The 20089-nt window shown below is 38.1% G+C and overlaps 1 protein-coding gene across 15 annotated transcripts in view; it reads left to right on the top strand.

Moving 5' to 3' along the window:
• Positions 1-19524, top strand: part of SANBR (SANT and BTB domain regulator of CSR) — a 57922-nt gene extending 38398 nt beyond the window's left edge. For 11 of the 15 annotated variants that reach the window (XM_074011698.1, XM_074011697.1, XM_065527049.1 and 8 more), the window contains 10 exons: positions 394-539; positions 2861-2960; positions 4629-4661; positions 5802-5901; positions 11298-11389; positions 12674-12702; positions 12784-12857; positions 13342-13430; positions 16435-16526; positions 17368-19524. In XM_074011698.1, coding sequence (XP_073867799.1) covers positions 394-539; positions 2861-2960; positions 4629-4661; positions 5802-5901; positions 11298-11389; positions 12674-12702; positions 12784-12857; positions 13342-13430; positions 16435-16526; positions 17368-17404 — 792 coding nt within the window. In that variant the 3' untranslated portion in view covers positions 17405-19524. Of the gene's footprint in view, positions 1-393; positions 540-2860; positions 2961-4628; positions 4662-5801; positions 5902-10090; positions 10176-11297; positions 11390-12673; positions 12703-12783; positions 12858-13341; positions 13431-16434; positions 16527-17367 lie in introns of those variants that run through there. The other 4 variants (XM_074011699.1, XM_065527052.1, XR_012422346.1 and 1 more) reach the window with 3 other exon arrangements.
• Positions 19525-20089: the final 565 nt, after the last annotated feature.

Raw genomic sequence — 20089 nt, 5'->3', positions numbered from 1 at the left:
GAGACAAAACTAAACTATAGTGTTTAGGAATGCATCCTTAAGTGGCAGAGGGATAAAGAAAAGCAAGGAAGTAATTACCACAAGCCAGGGTAGAGGTTATCTGTTGGGAGGAGGGAAACCATTATGATCAGAATTGGGTCTGTGGGGACTCCTGGAGTGTTGGCAATGTTCTAATTCTTAATGTGGATTGTGATTATATGGGTATTCTTGGGTATTTGTTAAGCCATACAGTTATGATTGAATCTCTTTTCTATATGAGGAATGTTTTTCTTGAGAAAAAGTTGTAAAATATGTATATGACAATATGACTAGGCAAAGAAAAGAAAAACAGTGATCTTTAAAGGAGTGTTCTATAAGAAACTAACCTCTAATTTATTGTCTCTTATGTGACAGGGTTGTAAAGTAAGGGACCACATGATTACACTTCGTGATCAAGGTGAAGGCGGAGATTTGCCATCCTGTCCCATTGCTAGAATATTGGACGATTTGCACAAGTACAGAGATGTCATTGTTGTGCCTTTTTCAAAAGATACAATTAGGTGAGGAGTGGAAAAACCCAACACTGTATTATAGCTTTATTCAGTGGTTCCTATTTCAGAATCCCTTATCCCATAGTGCTTCCCCAAATCAGCAATGTCAGTCCTCAAGTAGTTTTCATTATTTCGGAAAACTAAAATTATATGTTAGCTTACAATAAGAGCAGAGAGATATTTATTTGATAGGCAGAACACTTAAAAATACTGAAGGTGGCCGGGCGCGGTGGCTCACGTCTTTAATCCCAGCACCTTGGGAGGCCAAGGTGGGCGGATCACAAGATCAGGAGATCGAGATCATCCTGGCTAACATGGTGAAACCCTGTCTCTACTAAAAATACAAAAAATTAACCGGGCATGGTCGTGGGCACCTGTAGTCCCAGCTACTCGGGAGACTGAGGCAGGAGAATGGCGTGAACCCGGGAGGCAGAGCTGGCAGTGAGCCGAGATCACGCCACTGCACTCCAGCCTGGGCAACAGAGTGAGACTCCGTCTCAAAAAAAAAAAAAAAAAAAAAATACTGGAGGTACAAGGGGAGGAAAAACAAATGAAAAGAGCCCCTGGTGATTAAAAAGGTTAAGACCTTAAATCCAGTTTGCGGTGGTGAGTGGTGAGGGTTCCCAATTTGCTTGAGGCCCTCTCAATCAATTGATCAACCAATTGATTGTATCAATCAGTGAATGATTGATACAACTAGAAAAAAATGTTGATGGTTGAGTTCATCTCTCCGTAAGTATGAACTCCTCAAATTCAGTAATTTCTGAAGTCACGTTCATCATTTTGCAATGGCAGCAGGCTGTAAGGTTAGAGGCTGGAGGACACTTTAAAAGAGGCTGTTCTTAGCCAGGCGTGGTGGCTCACACCTTTAATCCCAGTATTTTGGGAGGCCAAGGCAGGCCGATCACTTGAAGTCAGGAGTTTGAGACCAGCCTGGCCAATGTGTGGAAACCCTGTCTCTTCTAACCAGGCATGGTGGCGGGCGCCTGTAATCCCAGCTGTTCGGGAGGCTGAGGCAGGAGAATCGCTTGAACCCGGGAGGCAGAGGCTGCAGTGAGCTGAGATTGTGCACTGCACTCCAGCCTGGGCAACAGAGGGAGACTCCGTCTCAAAACAAAAAGAAAAAAAGAAATCCTTTTTTTTTTTTTCAGTTAGAGTTTCACTCTTGTTGCCCAGGCTGGAGTGTGGTGGCACGATCTCGGCTCACTGCAACCTCTGCCTCCCTGTTTCAAGCGATTCTCCTGCCTCAGCCTCCTGAGTAGCTGGGATTACAGCCACCCACCACTACGCCCAGCTAATTTTTGTATTTTTAGTAGAGACAGGGTTTCACCATGCCAGCTAGGCTGGTCTCGAACTACTGGTCTCGAACTCCTGACATCGTGATCCACCCACCTCAGCCTCCCAAAGTGCTGGGATTACAGGCGTGAGCCACCGCGCCTAGCCACCCCACCCCCCCACTTTTGTTGTTGTTGTTGTTGTTGAGGTGGAGTCTCACTCTGTCACTAGGCTGGAGTGCAGCATCGCAATCTCAGCTCACTGCAACCTCCACCTCCTGGGTTCAAGCGATTGCCCTGCCTCAGCCTCCCAAGTAGCTGGGATTACAGACATGTGCCGCCATGCCCAGCTAATTTTTTGTATTTTAGTAGAGACAGGGTTTCACCATGTTGACCAAGATGGTCTCGATCTCCTGACCTCATAATCTGCCCACCTCAGCCTCCCAAAGTGCTGGGATTACAGGCGTGATCCACTGCACTTAGCCAAGGCTGTTCTCAAAACAGTACCAATTATGCAGCCCATTCCACCACCTTGCAGGTACGATGCTTCAGGTACAATGGTGCTTGCTGTATGGGGTGTCTTTCGCTAGAGGAATCACTATACGAATTAAGAAATGTCATTGTTGGCCGGGCACGGTGGCTCACACCTGTAATCCCAGCATTTTAGGAGCCAAGGTGGATGGATCACCTGAGGGCAAGAGTTCACGACCAGCCTGGCCAACATGGTGAAAATACAAAATTAGCCAGGCGTGATGGCAGGTGCTTGTAATCCCAGCTACTCGGGAGGCTGAGGCAGGAGAATCGCTTGAACCCGGGAGGCAGAGGTTGCAGTGAGCCAAGATCATGCCATTACTCTCCAGCCTGGGTGACAGAGCGAGACTCCATCTCAAAAAAACAAACAAAAAAAAGGAAATGTCATTGTTGAAGTGATATCCTTATACTCAGGAACTGTATTTTTAAAGAGCAATTTATGAAACATTTGCAATAAAAAGATATTCACATTTAAATTTTTAAGAAAGTAAACTGTTCTCCATAAAAATGTCTTTTTCTTTCAAGTGATGTTGGGGTTGGCCCCTGTGATGAAAAGGGTATAGAATGTGATGTTTTACTGGAGCCAAATACACCATGGGGTCCCAAAACTGGGGAGCTCAATGCTGTGAGTAGCTTGTTTCACTTATTCTTTATTTACATAAATAATTAATGACATTTAATTTTTGACAGGAACCTGATCAATTTAAGTTGAAATTGAACTGACTACCTAATCATAAGAAGGTATTATGCCTACTAATAGGACTCTAAGGGTAATAGGACACATTTCTTGCCCTCAAAGAATTAATAATGAATACATTTAAATTTGGGGGAAAAAACAACATGGGGCCAGGCATGGTAACTCACACCTGTAATCCCAGCACTTTGGGAGGCTGAGGCAGGAAGATGACTTGAGCCCAGGAGTTTGAGACCAGCCTGGGCAATATAGTGAGACCTCATCTCTACAAAAAAGGTTGAAAACTTAGCCAAATGGAGTGCCTTGTGCCTATAGTCAAAGTTTCGCTGGGAGGCTGAGGTGGGAAGATTGCTTAAGCCCAGGAGGCAGAGGTTGCAGTGAGCCGAGATCGTACTACTGCACTCCAGCCTTGGTGACAGAGGGAGACTCTGTCTCAAAAAAAAAGAAAAACCAAAAACATAACATGCTCTTTAAGGTTTTTATTATGGACAAATTATGATTTGAAGAATGAAGATAGCATGAATGGATATTTTGTTTCCTCCTCGTTCTGTAACTTTTTTTTTGGCTTAAAATTATCCTTTTATTGTAATTAGGAATATATTTAGATTCTTCAAAAGTTCCAGTCTGGAGTCTAGGTGACAGAGTGAGACCCTGTCTCAAAAAACAAACACATAAAAGTTTCAAAACTGAAATATTTTTAAAGTGACCAGAAAACTTGATTCCTTTGACTCCTTTTTATGCCATTGCCTTTGTTACTGAAGACCAGGAAATATATTTGCCTATGAATGTTCTGTCTTTGTGTTGGTTAAGATGGCATTTACTTGAGAAAGTGAAATATGCCCTGTGAAGTGCTTTATGAACTTCAGACAGCTATACAAATATTCACTCATGCTAGGCATGGTAGTTCATGCCTGTAATCCCTGCACTTTGGGAACCTGAGATTAGGAGTTCAAGACCAGCCTGGTCAACATGGTGAAACCCTGTCTCTACTAAAAATACAAAATTTAGCTGGGTGCAGTGGCATGCCCCTGTAATCCCAGCTACCGGAAGGCTGAGGCAGGAGAATCCCTTAAACCCAGAAGGTGGAGGTTGTGGTGAGTGGAGATTGTGCCACTGCACTCCAGCCTGGGCGACAGAGTGAGACTCTGTCTCAAAAAAAAAAAAAAAAAAAAAAATCACACATTAACGTTTATTTATCAATTTTATGTCAAACAACAAACTAGATTAATTGAATGTCCAGAATGTCCATATGTAGTCTGCTTCCTTAATTTATATTAAAATATATACATTAAAAAGTGATTGAAATAGTTCTAAAAATGACAAATTATTTTAGTTATTTACTTGCACATGATTGACTTGTCCTTTGGAAATAATACTGGGAAAGTGTCTTTCTTTTTAGAAAGCATCCACATCCTCCTCTGGCAGAGAATATTAAAGACTGTAACATATCACTTTCAGCCTGAGTTTTAAATTATGTTTCAGCCTGGAAGGGAACTATATTTGTAACTTCTTTCAACTCTGCTACAATATCTATATGAAAATAAGGAGCTACAATCTGGGTAAATGCAGATTTATTAATCGCTTATTCCTGTCTTATAGTTCTTGTCATTGAAAAACTGGACTCTACAACTGGTAAGTGAGCAATTATAGTTAGCATTCCTGGATCTCTTTCTTCCTAAATTAAAGTTTAGTTTAATATTAGTATCTTATTTTACAAATTTTAGTTAAATATACATCTTCCTTTTCAGATTCTCCTATTTTCACTTAACTAAAAATGCTGTTAAATTATTTAAGACAGACACATATTCCATATCTGGCTGCATAATCCATAGATCTAGTTAAAAGACTTTTTAAAGTCACTCTTACATCATATTTAGGACATTGAACAAAGCAACAAATCTGTTGAGTTCCAATTATTTGATTGTTTGAGTGATTGGTTGACTTTTTTTTTAAAATGCTGTCTGCCATCAATATTCATAAGAATGGAATAGGAATTTGGATTAGTGATAACAGACAGTAGGGCATAGAGATGCAGGAAGGTAATGCAGATATGGTTGAATAATCCAGGGCCACATTCACCCAGAGAATGTGCATATGTGCTTGTTTATGACTACTTTAGGCCGGGCGCAGTGGCTTACGCCTGTAATCCCAGAACTTTGGGAGGCCGAGGCAGGCGCATCACAAGCTCAGGAGATCAAGACCATCCTGGCTAACACAGTGAAACCCCATCTCTACTAAAAAAAAAAATACAAAAAAATCAACCGGGCGCAGTGGTGGGCGCCTATAGTCCCAGCTACTCGGGAGGCTGAGGCAGGAGAATGGCGTGAACCTCGGAGGCAGAGCTTGCAGTGAGCTGAGATCGCGCCACTGCACTTCAGCCTGGGCAACAGAGTGAGACTCCGTCTCCAAAAAAAAAAAAAAAAAAAAAAGACTACTTTAATAGTGGTGGTTACTATATTATAATTTAACCTTATATCAAGGAATATACATTTAGTAGAGTGATAGAGGTACAATTCAACAAATACTGAGTACTTATGTGCCTACTACTGTTCTAGATTCTGTGAAGGAATTAAAAAATATATGATGTAATGTAGGCCTGCTCCGAATGTAAAAATTCTTATGTCCGTTTCCTGGATATTGTGCTAGCCAGAGGTTATTTTATCAGCTCTTGATTGCCTTATTCATTCAAAAGAAATTTAGGTAAATGTGTTTGAAAGAATTCATTAAAAATATCATAATATTACAATTATAATAGATTTTTTTTTAACTTAGAAACAACAGTCACTGTTTTCAGAAGAAGAAGAATATACCACTGGATCTGAGGTCACTGAAGATGAAGTTGGAGATGAAGAAGAAGTATCCAAAAAACAAAGTATTGGTTTATAAGTTAAAAATCAAATCTCACTGTTTATGAAGGGGTTACATTCTGAAGCCTTTAATGCAAGGGACAGGGAATTAGTTTTATATATATAGTAGGTTGCAACATAGGAAAAAAAAATTAGAAAGGAGACACCATCAAGATTTCCTAACCTGGGCATGAACACAGAATACTCAAAGCTATAAAGAAAGGGCAGTACACTGAGAAAGAACTCTCCATGTTTTCACTTCAGGTGCAACTAAATGTGTGACTCATGTCAGATGAAATGTGATCTGAGATGTGTACCTGACATGATTTGGAGTGATACTCAAATGAACCATTAAATAACATTCATAAATGTATGATTTTTTTAGTGGAAAGCATGTTTTGTTTTTTGTTTGTGTTTTTTTCTTTCTTTTGAGACGGAGTCTCACTCTGTCACAGTGGCACAATCTTGGCTCACTGCAATCTCTACTTCCTGGGTTCAGGCAATTCTCCTGCCTCAGTCTCCTGAGTAGCTGGGACTACAGACGCATGCCACCACACCTGGCTAATTTTTTTGCATTTTTAATAGAGACAGGGTTTCACAATGTTGGTCAGGCTGGTCATGAACTCCTGACCTCAGATGATCCACCCGCCTCGGCCTCCCAGAGTGCTGGGATTACAGGCATGAGCCACTGTGCCTGGCCGAAAGCATGATTATTATACAACTATAAAATTAACTTGTGTCAAAATTTCTCAACTCATTAGTTCCAAGAAACAGCAAGGAAAATTGGTTCAAAGAGCCTTTGAAGACTCAAGTATTTATAGGCAATTATGAATCCATTTTGTTACAATAATTTACCTCTTTTAGGATTTCATATGAGTGGAATCGTGAGTAATCTTTTGTCTCTGGCTTCTTTCACTTAGTATAAGGTTTTTGAGATCCGTTCATATTGTTTATTCCTTTTTATTGCAGTGTAGTATTCCATTATACTACTTTTGAAAAAAGAATGTTGGTCTGGGCACGGTGGCTCATACCTGTAATCCCAGCACTTTGGGAGGCTGAGGCGGGCAGATCACCTAAGGTCAGGAGTTCAAGACCAGCCTGGCCAACATGGTGAAACCCCATCGCTACTAAAAATGCAAAAATTAGACTGGGTGTGGTGACTCATGCCTGTAATCTCAGCACTTTGGAAGGCTGAGGCAGGCAGATCACCTGAGGTTAGGAGCTCAAGACCAGCCTCTCCAACATGGTGAAACCCCATCTCTACAAAAATACAAAAATTAGCTGAGCATAATGACAGGTGCCTGTAATCCCAGCTAATGGGGAGGTTAAGGTGGGAGAATTGCTTGAACCCGCAAGGTGGAGGTTGCAGTGAGCCGAGATCATGCCATTGCACTCCAGCCTGGGCGACACAGCAAGAGTCTCTCTCAAAAAAAAAAAACAAAAAACAAAAAACAAAAATTAGCTGGATGTGGTGGCAGGTGCCTATAATCCCAGCTACTCAGGAGGCTGAGGCAGGAGAATCACTTGAACCCAGGAAGGGGAGGTTGCAGTGAGCCGAGACCATCCCATTGCACTCCAGCCTGGGCAACCGGAGTGAAATTCCATCTGAAAAAAAAAAATTTAAAAGAAGATTGTAAGTTAGATACAAAATTGATCAGTGTCATACAACTTAGTGAACCCATAACTCTTAGGTTATCTTTTTAGAAATCGTTTGCATTTTTATTAGACACAAAAACCTGAAAGTTAACGTGTAACTTTCAGATGCCATCAGCAGATGGTAGTCAGACGTGGTACATTCTCTTAGAGAATTAAATGATTCTTGAGTAGGCATGTTAAACAGCCCTCCAATATGACATTGAAAACACATGCTGCCTTCCCTTTATCTTCTCTCCAAGTTTTACATAATTTTTCTTTACATGTTGAATCCTCCAATGAAAAAGCTGGTTCTTTAGCAATTTTGTGTCAATTTTAATTAGTAAAGGAGAAAGTTCTACTAGGTTTTTTCTTCAACAGTTTGAGGTATAAGTTATATGTTGCAAAAATCACCCATTTTAAGTGTACATGTAGATGAGTTTTGGCACACAGATGTGTAACCACCACGAAAATAAAAATCTAGAACATCATTTCAAAAAGTTCCTTCATCCCCCTTTGTACTCAGTTCCCTTTCTTCAGTTCTGCCCTTAGGCAACCATGAATCTGTTTTGTCAAAATAATTTACCTTTTTAAGTTTCATATGAATGGAATCATGAGTAATTTTTTGTCTCTGGCTTCTTTCGCTTAGTATGAAGTTTTTGAGATTCATCCATGTTATTGCATGTGTCAGTAGTTTAGTCAGTTTTATTGCAGAGTAATATTCCATTATATGGATATACCATACTTTGTTTATCCATTCGCAATTTCATGGACATATGGGTTGTTCCCTCTTGTTGGCTGTTGTGAATAATGCTGCTATGAACATTTGCATACAAGTCTGTATGGACATGTGTTTTCATTTTTCTTGGGTAGGTACTTAGGAGTAAAATTACTAGATCATATGGTAAGTGTATGTTTCGCTTTATAAGAAACTGCCAAATTGTTTTGCAAAGTGACCGTTTTGCATCTCCACGAGCAGTGGAGCATTCCCACCACTGTGCGTTCCCACCAGCAGTGTCTGAGAGTTCTAGTTGCTGCACATTCACATTAATATTTGGTATTACTGGTCTTTTTAATTTTGGCCATTCTAGTGGGTAGATAGTAATAAGCATCTTTTAATGTTTTTATCGACCATTTATATATCTTTTTAATGAAGTGTTTGTTTAAATCTTCGGCCCATTTTTATTGAATCCTTTGCCTTATTATTGAGTTGTAAGATTTCTTTATATATACTTTAGATCTAAATCTTTTTTGTCAGTCATATGTTTCTCAATATTTCCCCTAGTCTATGCCTTGCCTTTTAATTTTTTTTTTTTTTTTTTTTTTTTTTTTTGAGACAGAGTCTTGTTCTGTCATCCAGACTGGAGTGTAGAGGTACGATCTCTCACTGCAACCTCTGCCTCTTGGGTTCCAGCGATTCTTCTGCCTCAGCCACCTGAGTAGCTGGGATTACAGGTGTGCACCACCACACTGGACTACTTTTTGTATTTTTAGTAGAGATGGGGTTTTGCCATGTTGGCCAAGCTGGTCTCGAACTCCTGACCTCAGAGGATCTGCCTGTCTCGGCCTCCCAAGTGCTAGGATTACAGGCATGAGCCACTGCACCAGACCTAATTTTCTTAATGATGACTTTTGAAGAGCTTAACTTTTAAATTTTGTGAATTCTAATATTTTAGTTTTTCCTTTTTATGTTCCATTATTTAATAGCTAAGAAGTATTTGCCTACCCCAAAGTCACAAAGATTTTCTGCTGCTTTCTTCTAGAAGTTGTATGATTTTAGCTTTTTATTTAAGATTATGATCCCATTCAGGTTAATTTTTGTTTATTGTATGAGTTAAGGGTCAAGCTTCCTTTTTTTCCATAGGCATAGCTGGTTGTTCCAGCACCGTTTATTGAAAAGACTATTCTTTTCTAATATATTGGAATACCTTGGCATCTCTGTTAAAAATCAGTTGACTGTTTACATTTCCAAACTCTCTGTTTTCTTCCATTGATTCTTATGTCTTTCTTTACATCAGCATATCAATACCACACTATTAATTTTTGTAGATTTTAGTGAGTCTTGAAACCTGGTGGTGGGAGTCCTCCAAAATTGTTCTTTAATTTTAAATTATTTTGGCCTTTCAAGGTGCTTTGCATTTTCTACAAATTTTAGAGTCTGTGTGGATATTTCTACAAATATCTTTTTGGGATTTTTGTTGGGATTATGTTGAACCCATATCCAATTTGGGGTGAATTCCTTTTTTTTCCAATGGCAGTTTTTCCCATCCATGAACATGGAATATCTCTCCATTTATTTAGGACTTTTTTAATGTCTCTCAACAATGTTTGTAGTTTCAGTGTACAGGTGTTGAACATCTTTTGTTAAATTTATTCCTCCCTATTTTTATGCTATTATAAATGGAATTGTTTTTCTGGTTGCTTATTGATTGTAATACTAATGATGGTCAAAATACAATTGATGTTTGTATATTGACTGTGTGCTATGACCTTGCTAAATTCAGTTATTTGTTCTTCATTTATTAGATTTCATTCCAACCTGTATACCTTTTATTTACATGTCTTGCCTTTTGTGCTGGTTAGGACCTGATATTGAATAGAAGTGGTGAAAAGAGACAGACATCCTTACCTTGTCTTATGGGGAAAACATCCAGTCTTTAACCATTAAGTATGTAATGTTAGTTTTCGGCTTCCCATAAATGTCCTTTCTCAGTTGAGAAAGTTCCTTTCTGTTTCTCTTTTGCTGAGTTTTTATAGCGAATAGGTGTTGCCTTTTGTCAAATGCTTTTTCTCCATCTATTGAGAAGATCATATAGATGTTCTCCTTTATTGTATCAATTAGGTACATTAATTGATTTTTCACATGTTACACCAGTATTCTGGTGTACTAGAGTCATAATGACATTAGAAAATGAGTGACATCACCCCTCTTTTCTGGAAGAGTTTGTATAGGACTTGTGTTGTTTCTCCCTTAAAAGAATAATAAAATTCAGCAGTGAAGCCATATGGGCCTGGAGCTTTTGTTATAGGAAGGCTTTAAATTATGAATTCAATTTCATTAGTTAATAGATGCTATTCAAGTTTTCTATTGCCTCTTCAATTTGTTTTGATAATTTCTGTCTTTCAAGGAATTTTATCCAATTTGTCAGATTTATTGGCATAAAGTCACTCATAGTCTTTTTTTTTTTTGAGACAGAATCTCACTCTATCACCAGGCTGAAATGGCACAATCTCGGCTCACTGCAACTTCTACCTCCTGGGGTCAAGCGATTCTTGTGCCTTAGTCTCCCGAGTAGCTGGGATTACAGGCACACACCACCATACTTGGCTAATTTTTGTACTTTTAGTATAAATGTAAATGTGCCTAATTATAAAGCCCTAAAATATACAAAGCAAAAACTGACAAATCTGTAAGGAAAAATACACAGATTACCACTTATAGCTAGAGATTTCAATACTTTTTTCTTACAGCTACTTGGGAGGCCAAGGCATGAGAATCGCTTAAACCTGCAAAGCGGAGATTGCAGTGAGCCGAGATCATGCCACTGTGCTCCAGCATGAGTGACAGAGCAAGATTCTGTCTCAAAAAAAAAAAAAAAAGAAAATGAAAATGAACTGCTGTAAAGCAATTTCAGCTTTGCTTCATGGTGTATTTGCTTTTTACCCAGAAGTTAATTTGTTAGTTTTCTTAAAACAATGTTTTTCTTAATGGTCTTATTGTTTAGAAGTAACAAGTAGACTGGAAAGGTATATGGGGCCTAAGCTTATAACATTGACCTCTCATTATCAGGGAAAAAGGAGAAGCCAAAGAAGTTCACTAGACAACCAAAAAAGCAGGTATCTTCACCCTGTGCTCAGAGGAAAGAAAAGGCATTGGAGAAGGTAATTCTGAATTATCTGTTGTTATTTTAAAGTTCATGTGGAAAAATAAACAAGTGACTATAGCCAGCAAAAAATAAAAAGTTAAGAGTAATGAAGACACATGGAATGCTAGCAGTGTAAAAATGAAGTTTTTTATAGACTGAGATTAAAGATCTCTAAGATATATTGACAAATGAGAAAAGGAAGGTGCAGAAATGTATAGTGGTATAGTATGCTACCATTTGTGTAAAGTAGATGGGGGGAAAATATAAATGAACTTCCTTGTATATGCATAAAATGTCTCTGGAAGGCTACATAAGAACTTGATAAAATTGGTTGCCTCTTAGGAAGGGAACTGAATGTATAAGGGACAGAAGTGAGAGTCTTTTATTGTATGTGCTATTTATACCTTTTGAAGTTTAAACCAATATTACTTATTCAAAAAATTAAAAATAGGCTGTTAAATTAAAAATAAATTATATTTTATGACATTTAAAAATAATTCTTATTTCTCCATGCCTTTGAAGGAAGGGGTAAAAAAGCCAGACGGGAATAAGAGAATAGTAATAACCACAATTGGCTAAAAGAAAAACTGTGCATTTCAAAAATGTGTGATAGGTTAAGGCTGGGTTAAGATCCACAGAGTTACATTGGACACATTGTACATTCATCTTTGTGTTAAGTGTCACAGGCATATGAGTGGGTTAATTCTAAAAAAATTGTATCAGCTGGCTGGGCATGATGGCTCATGCCTGTAATTCTAGCACTTTGGGAGGTCAAGGTAGGTGGATTGCTTGAGCCCAAAAGTTTGAGACCAGCCTGGGCAAAACCCCATTTCTACAAAAAAAAAATACAAAAATTAGCGAAGCATGGTGGCACATACCTGTAGTCCCAACTACTCAGGAGGCTGAGGGAGAGGATCACTTGAGACCAGGAAGTCGAGGCTGCAGTGAGCTATAATCATGCCACTGCACTCCAGCCTGGGCAACAGAGTGAGACCCTGTCTCCAAAAAAAAGAAATTGCATAAGCTGGGATTCCAAGGTTAACAAATGAAGCTGGATTCAAATTATAGGTCTTTATCTCTTTGGAGAAGTTTCTTAACTTCCCTGAACCTCTTTTATTATGAAGATATTAACAGTGCCTGTCTCATGTGGTTGGTGCAAGGTTTAAATGAAATAGCACTTGTAATGCTCTTGGTACAGTGTCTTCACACTCAATAAGAGTGAACTCTTTTTATTACTAACTATAGCGCTAATCAGTAAACATGTTCTAATTGGGCCTTAATGTTGTCTACTTTTTTTTAGTCAGCTTCTAGAGATGTGTCTCCTTTCGTGTGAGTATTGCTCCTTAATCCAATCGGATATCCACTCTTAAAGAAGCATCAATGCTGATTTTTGTTCAATTTTTTCAATAGTGTGAGTATGCAGAAGAATAAGTGGGATGCCACAAGATCCTTGAGATTCAACCAGGATGCACAGAGAGAAGATGGTAAATTTTATTATTTGGGTAATGTACAAATTGGATGTAAATAGCAATGATTAGTGTGTCTTTCAGTTTATAAAGTATGCGGAATAGCTCTAGAGGTTCTAACTAAAGTAAGGCCCAAAATTTACATATTCCCTTAGGCAACAACCAGAGTTTCATTACTACACAACCCCACCAAATAATGTATTATTTTATGCATCTGTGGTTTTGAGATCACTCACATTGACTTTTGCCCGTTACGTTCACCATAAAGGTGACTGAATATGTTTTAGGCTGTTTTATGGTAATCTAAAAAGCAGCACAATTATCCACAAATGAGTCATTTGCCACTTGCTAACTTAAATTCTTCACAAATAGATGTATGTATCTGTAAAATAGTATCAAAAGATATTTTCATAAACCCTTGGTGATTACAGTCTTTTTTGAGAAATAAAAAGTTATATATCATCCTTACAAAAAGTAAAGTTTACTGTTTTTTTCCCTTCAGATCAGCGGCGAATGTCTGAAATTACAGGGCACCTAATAAAAATGAGATTGGGGGATCTGGACCGAGTCAAGTCAAAGGAAGCAAAAGAAGTAAGAATTGTGTACTAGTATATTGGACTTGTGTAAAATATACCTTCCTACTTTTATTTTCAGCTTAGGATTATAAAGATGTTTTAGGCAGAATTTTAAAAGAGTAATTTATGTGTTTTTGTTTTTGTTTTTCCTTTGAGATGGAGTTTCAGTCTTGTTGCCCAGGCTGGAATGCAGTGGTGCAATCTTGGCTCACTGCAACCTTCGCCTCCCGGGTTCAAGCGATTCTCCTGCCTCAACCTCCCAAATAGCTGGGTTACAGGCATGCGCTACCATGCCCAGCTGATTTTTTTGTATTTAGTAGAGATGGGGTTTCACCGTGTTGGTCAGACTGGTCTCAAACTCCTGACCTCAGGTGATCCACCCGCTTTGGCCTCCCAAAGTGCTGGGATTACAGGCATGAGCCACCGCACCTGGCCAAATATATGTGTTTTTGTTTGTTTGTTTGTTTGTTTGAGACGGAGTCTCGCTCACTTAGACTTGCAGTGGCACCATCTGGGCTCACTGCAACCTCTACCTCCCAGGTTCAAGTGATTCTCCTGCCTCAGCCTCCCAAGTAGCTGGGACTACAGGCGTGCACCACTATGCTCAGATAATTTTTTCATTTTTAGTAGAGATGGGGTCTCACCATGTTGGCCAGGCTGGTCTTGAGCTTTTGACCTCATGATCCACCCACCTCAGCCTCCTAAAGTGCTGGGATTACAGGCATGAGCCATCATGCCTGGCCACAATTATGTATTTTTTAATATTCTGTACCAGTTAGCCTGCTTATTCACGTAAAGGTTTCCCACCATGTCTTATTATCCATGGTCCACAGGTCATCTATAACACATATAATAAAATACATCATTGCTGAAAATGTGTCATCACACCAAGAGTAGGTTAACTGTGCATTGTTGACCAAATGCTAACTCCTGAGGGCGACTATCTGAAAGTACCAATTTTCATCAACTCTGCATGTGGTGCTTAGATGTCATCTCTAAAATAAGATGTTATCTTGCTGAAAATGGTGACAAGAAACACCTATATTCTTGATAGAATTACATTTTAGTCATGACAATTATGTATTATCATCAGTATTGGTATTATGTAAGTACCATACTCTTGCCCTAATTCTTGTATTTAAAAATTTACTTCCCTATAAAACTTCTAAAAGGAAACATAGGAGAAAATCTTCGTGACCTTAGGAAAATATTTCTTGGCCTACAATACCAAAAGCATGATCCATAAATGAAAAATTGGACTTCATCAGCATTTAAAATTTCTACCTTTCAAAAGATACTATTTAAACAATGAAAAGACAAGCCATAAACTATGAGAAAATATGTGTAAAACACCTGATAAGGGGTGTGATCCAGAATCTATAAAGAACTCTCAAAACTCAATAATAAAATTTAAAAACCTAATAAAAATAAATGGGCAAAAGAGTAAACAGACACTATGAAAAAAAGGATTTCCATGCCAAATAAGCATATATCATTAGATGTGCTGAGATACAACATCATTAGTCCTTAGGAAAATGTAAATTAAAACCTAAATGAGGCCAGATACAGTGGCTCACACCTGTAATCCCAGCACTTTGGGAGGCCAAGGTAGAAGGATCACTTGAACCCAGGAGTTTGAGACCAGCCTGGGCAACATGATGAAACCCTATTTCTACAAAAAAATAATACAAAAATTAGCCGGGTGTGGTGGTGGATGCCTGTAGTCCCAGCTACTTGTGAGGCTGAAGTAGGAGGATCACTTGAGCCTGGGAGGCAGAAGTTGCAATGAGCCAAGAGCACGCCACTACACTCCTGCCTGGGCAACAGAACGAGACCCTGTCTCCAAAGGAAAAATCCCATACCAAGTGCTGATGAGGATGTGGAGCAACTGGAACTCTCATATATAGCTAGTAGAAATGCAAAAAGGAATGGTCAATTCACACATTTTTATAATAGTTTTATTCATAATTGCTAAAAACTAGAAATACTATAAATGATGTCCTTTACCTGGCAAATGGGAAAACAAACTGTGCATATAAAAAGAACATTGGACTGGGTGCAGTGACTCAGACCTGTTATCCCAGCAGTTTGGGAGGCCAAGGTGGGCAGATCACAAGGTCAAGAGATTGAGACCATCCTGGCCAACATGGTGAAACCTCGTCTCTACTAAAAATACAAAAATTAGCTGGGTGTGGTAGCGCAGGCCTGTAATCCCAGCTACTCAGGAGGCTGAGGGAAGAGAATCACTTGAACCAGGGAGGCGGAGGTTGCAGTGAGCCAAGATCGTGCACTGCATTCTAACTTGGACAACAGAGTGAGACTGCATCTCAAAAAAAAAAAAAAGAACATTGAGCCCAGGAATTCAAGACCAGCCTGGGCAAAATAGGGAGACCCTGTTTCTACAAAAAATAAGAAATTAGTTGGGCATGGTGGTGCACACCTGTGGTCCCAGCTCCTCTGGTGGCTGAGGTAGGAGGATCACCCAGGAGGTCAGGGCTGCAGTAAACCTTGATCGCACCACTGCACTCCAGCCTGGCTGACAGAGTGAGATGCTGTCTCCAAAAAAAAAGGAACAAATTTCTGATGTACACATCAATATGGATGAATCTCCTATACGTGAAAGAAGCTGGGTTCAAATGGCTGCATGCTATATGATTCTACTTATATAATGTTCTGGAAAATACAAAACTATAAGGATAGAAAACAGACAAATGGTTGCCAGAAATTGGTAGTGGTAGGTAGATTGACTTGACAGGGGAACAAGGGAATTTTCTTTGGGGTGATAGGACTATTTTCTATGTCTTCATTATGACAGTAGTTATAAAACTGTATGCATTTGTCAAAACCCACACCTGTACACTAAAATGGTACATTTTTCTTTATGTAAATTGAACCTCAAAAAGACTGGATTTAAAAAATCAAAATAGAATTACTTCTAAATTAAAAAGTAATCCCATTTTAATAAAGCAGAGCTTCTATTGATTCTGTGAAGATAACAGTGTTGCTTCTTTATTCTGCAGTTTGCGGGAGGTATTTATTCCAGGTTGGAAGCACAAATCAAGGCCTCGGTGCCAGTCAGTGCACGCCAAAGCAGCTCGGAGAAAAACACAAGGTAAATCAGCATAAACTAAACTGGAGTGTCACTGGCTTTGAAGTGAATTTTTTTTTTAAGATAAATCATATGAACACTAGAAACGTATAATTTGAGTTTGGTTTTATGTTTTGTTTCAGTGATTATATTATCAAGGCACTAATTAGAATCAGATTTTAACTTAAAAGATAAAATCTAATGAAAGTATAGCTTTGTGGAATTTTTAAAGTTTTCTGCTTGTTGGACTAGCTTCATTCTGAACCAACTCCTGACAAAAATGTAAACTATAGTGCCTCTGTGAAGTAGCAGAATTTTTGTACTGTTTGTAGATCACATATTAATACTTTGTATAAATCACTGTAATCTTTACCATTCCTTGCTTTATATTTTATTTCTCGTAATAAAATCTAACTGGTGGGTCTTGTGTCATTTTACATCACAAGTTTTCTGTTAGAGATGAACATTTGAACATTAATATTACAGATTCTAATTCCTTATCTATAATTCTGAAATGCAGAAAGTTCAAAAAGCTAAAAGTTGTTTTCATACATTTGTAGCAATTCAAACTTGCACTGAGCTGCTGTGATACCATTTATATTTTTTATTCATCCCACTTACATTTGATTATGGGGCACTGCTCCAGATCCATTATATACAACGTACATAACATATTATCTCTGAGAAAGAACAAATCTGAATTCCAAAAATACATCTTCCTTTAAGAGTTTTAGAAAGTGGATTACAGAGCTGCAAGAAGATTTATTAAACCTTGATGTTGCCAAGTCAGCATAATCTAAAGGAGCACCAACTTCCTATTGTTTTAGAAGCAACTCTGACCTCCTTTTCTGTTTAAAAAATCTAGGTCTAAAAGTCGTTTTGGTCAAGGGCGTCCTGCATAAAGCACCTTAAAATATAAGTAAAAAGAGAGAAGGCACACTCCTGGACATCTGAAATTGCTCACTTCTTGAAGATCTTCAGAACAATGACTTCCAACTGTTTTATGTTATTATTATTTTAATACACATAAATCATAATGCTAAAAGAAACATATAGTTAGGTTTTATGAAAATCTAATTGTAAATACGAAACTTTTAAAATCTGATTTTCTTTTAGTATGATTCTAGGCTATGTAGAGAGCAATTATTTACAAATCTGCATAGTTGAGATGCCCAGTGTTTTCCTTTATTTATTTGAAAAAGAAGAGGCCTAAACTGTCAGGTAGCTAAGTTTTTTTAAGACCTTAAAAGTTAGGGGAACACAACTGGTAGTGTTACCATGCATGTGTGCTGATTGTAGTATGTCTTTGGAGCTGTAAATCTTGAGATAGCATTGAGAACTGCAGTTTGTGTGATGAAATTCCCAATGATGCTAATTTTAAGTCTGCATGAATGTTAAGGAGTGACAGGTCTCAAGACTGCATTAGATAAAGTTTCAGGGTAAGGTATTTCAGTGCTGTGTTGGGCAGAAGGGTTAATTTTTTTCAGCATTATATCATGGAAAGTACAATGTTAATCCAACTTTTTTTTTCTTTCAGTTTTTAATGCTTTTCTATTGATCATCTGAGCTGGAATTACTGATTATTACCTCTGTCCTCTGTGAAACTAGTGACATTCTGAATTTGGTAAAATAACCATTGATAGTTTTAGGATAGTAAATCATTTCTGTTGTATGAGACACCCACTATACAGTTCTCAGGGCTCTAAAACCCAACCATATTTCTATAACCATTCAAATAACTACTTAAAACAGTTATACTTGCTAGTTCGAGATGTCTAAAATTTTCCAAATACAATAGATGGGTGAAAAATTGCATATATTCAAGAAAAATCAAAATAAAATTCTATTTTATAAATCATGTTTAAATTTTTCTAACCAGGCAGAAAGAGTGCTCAGGGAAAATTTGTTCCAAACTATAATCATATAATAAATGATGTGTTTGTAAATTATATGTAGGTCTCTGAAAAACTTTAAGATGCACTGTTTCTATTTTTTTAAGTCTTAATTTGCCTTATAATTGACATTTCTTCAAATTATTCAGAGAACAGACTTTAATGTGTGACAAAAGAGCAATTTCCATTGAAATGTTGAAGTGTTACACTCAGTTTACACGTACAGAAATCATTCTTTTTAGTGAGTCTTTTAGTTGATAAATGAAGCTAGATGTTATTTGATAATCTTGGCTTTGCCAAGGTTTTTGAACTGCTGCTTGGAAATTTTGTTCCAGTTTATATTTGTTTCGATTGTTTGATACTGTGGAAATAGACTTTTATTTTCTAAAGAAAATGTCTTGTAGTACATATTATATGTAAGTACTCTGTTAAACACCAGAGTTTTTTTGTAGCTTACTGTGTTTTCTGTTAAAAGGATTTGGGTTTGTACATGTAAACAGTGCTGTAATGGTCACTAGATAAGGAAAAAATACATATGCTCTTTCAATTTTTAACTGATGGTAAAAAGGCAAACTGCTTCTCCCCTGAGGGGACTGTACCACTGAATTGATTTTACAAACCAGAATTTATCAGAATTTGATTCTCTTCAGAATGCTTTTGGCCAGGTGCAGTGGCTCATGCCAGTAATCCCAGCACTTTGGGAGGCCGAGGCGGGCGGATCACCTGAGGTCAGGACTTTGAGACCAGCCTGGCCAACATGGCGAAACCCCATCTCTACTAAAAATACAAAAAGATTAGCAGGGCGTGGTGGCACACACCTATAGTCCCAGCTACTCAGGAGGCTGAGGCACAAGAATTGTTTGAACCCGGGCGGCAGAGGTTGCAGTGAGCCGAGATCATGCCGCTGCTCTCCTAGCCTGGGTGACAGAGTGAGACTCCATTTCAATTAAAAAAAAAAAATGAATGTGTTTTTTATTTTGTTAATGTTTGTCTGTTATACATAGCACAGGTACCACAAACATTTTACTTAAACTCTTAATAGCATTTCTTTTGCCAGATACTTCAATATTTCACCTTACATTAATCCTGGATTCACATTTCTTTAATCGAAATAAATGTTAATGACAAAAGTTGTTTGGAAAGTCTATTTATCTGAATTATTCCATCTTCTCAGAAAAAAAGTCCAGAGTGGCTCTAGATTCCACAAGTTTTCATGGAAAGTTATCTCTGCTACAAGGTGAAATTTTTAAGTTTTAAGATTATTTTAGGCCAGGCACAGTGACTCACTTCTGCAATCCCAGCACTTTTGGAGGCCAAGGCAGGAGGATTACTTGAGCCCAGGAGTTCAAGATCGGCCTGGGTAACATAGTGAGACCTCGTCTCTACAAAAATAAAAATTAAAAAAATTAACCTGGCATGGTGGCATGCACCTGTGGTCCCAGGTATTAGGGAGGCTGAGGTGGAAGAAATGCTTGAACCTGGGAGTTCAAGGCTTCAGTGAGCCATGATTGTGCCACTGCACTCCAACCTGTGCAGCAGAGCAAGACCCTGTCTTAAAAAAAAAAAAAAAAAAAAAAAAAAAAGATTATTTTAAATGAGGTTATGCTGGTAAAGATTTACCAAACATTTAAGGGATAAAATACTTCAGAAAAGATGATCTGATAACAATGCTGATTGTACACAATTGCATTTATT

The sequence above is a fragment of the Macaca fascicularis genome, chromosome 13 (assembly GCF_037993035.2).
Source record: "Macaca fascicularis isolate 582-1 chromosome 13, T2T-MFA8v1.1".
Classification (NCBI taxonomy): Eukaryota; Metazoa; Chordata; class Mammalia; order Primates; family Cercopithecidae; genus Macaca; species Macaca fascicularis.
The sequence above is the reverse complement of the archived record's forward strand: the minus strand, read 5'-3'. Positions and strand labels throughout refer to the sequence as shown.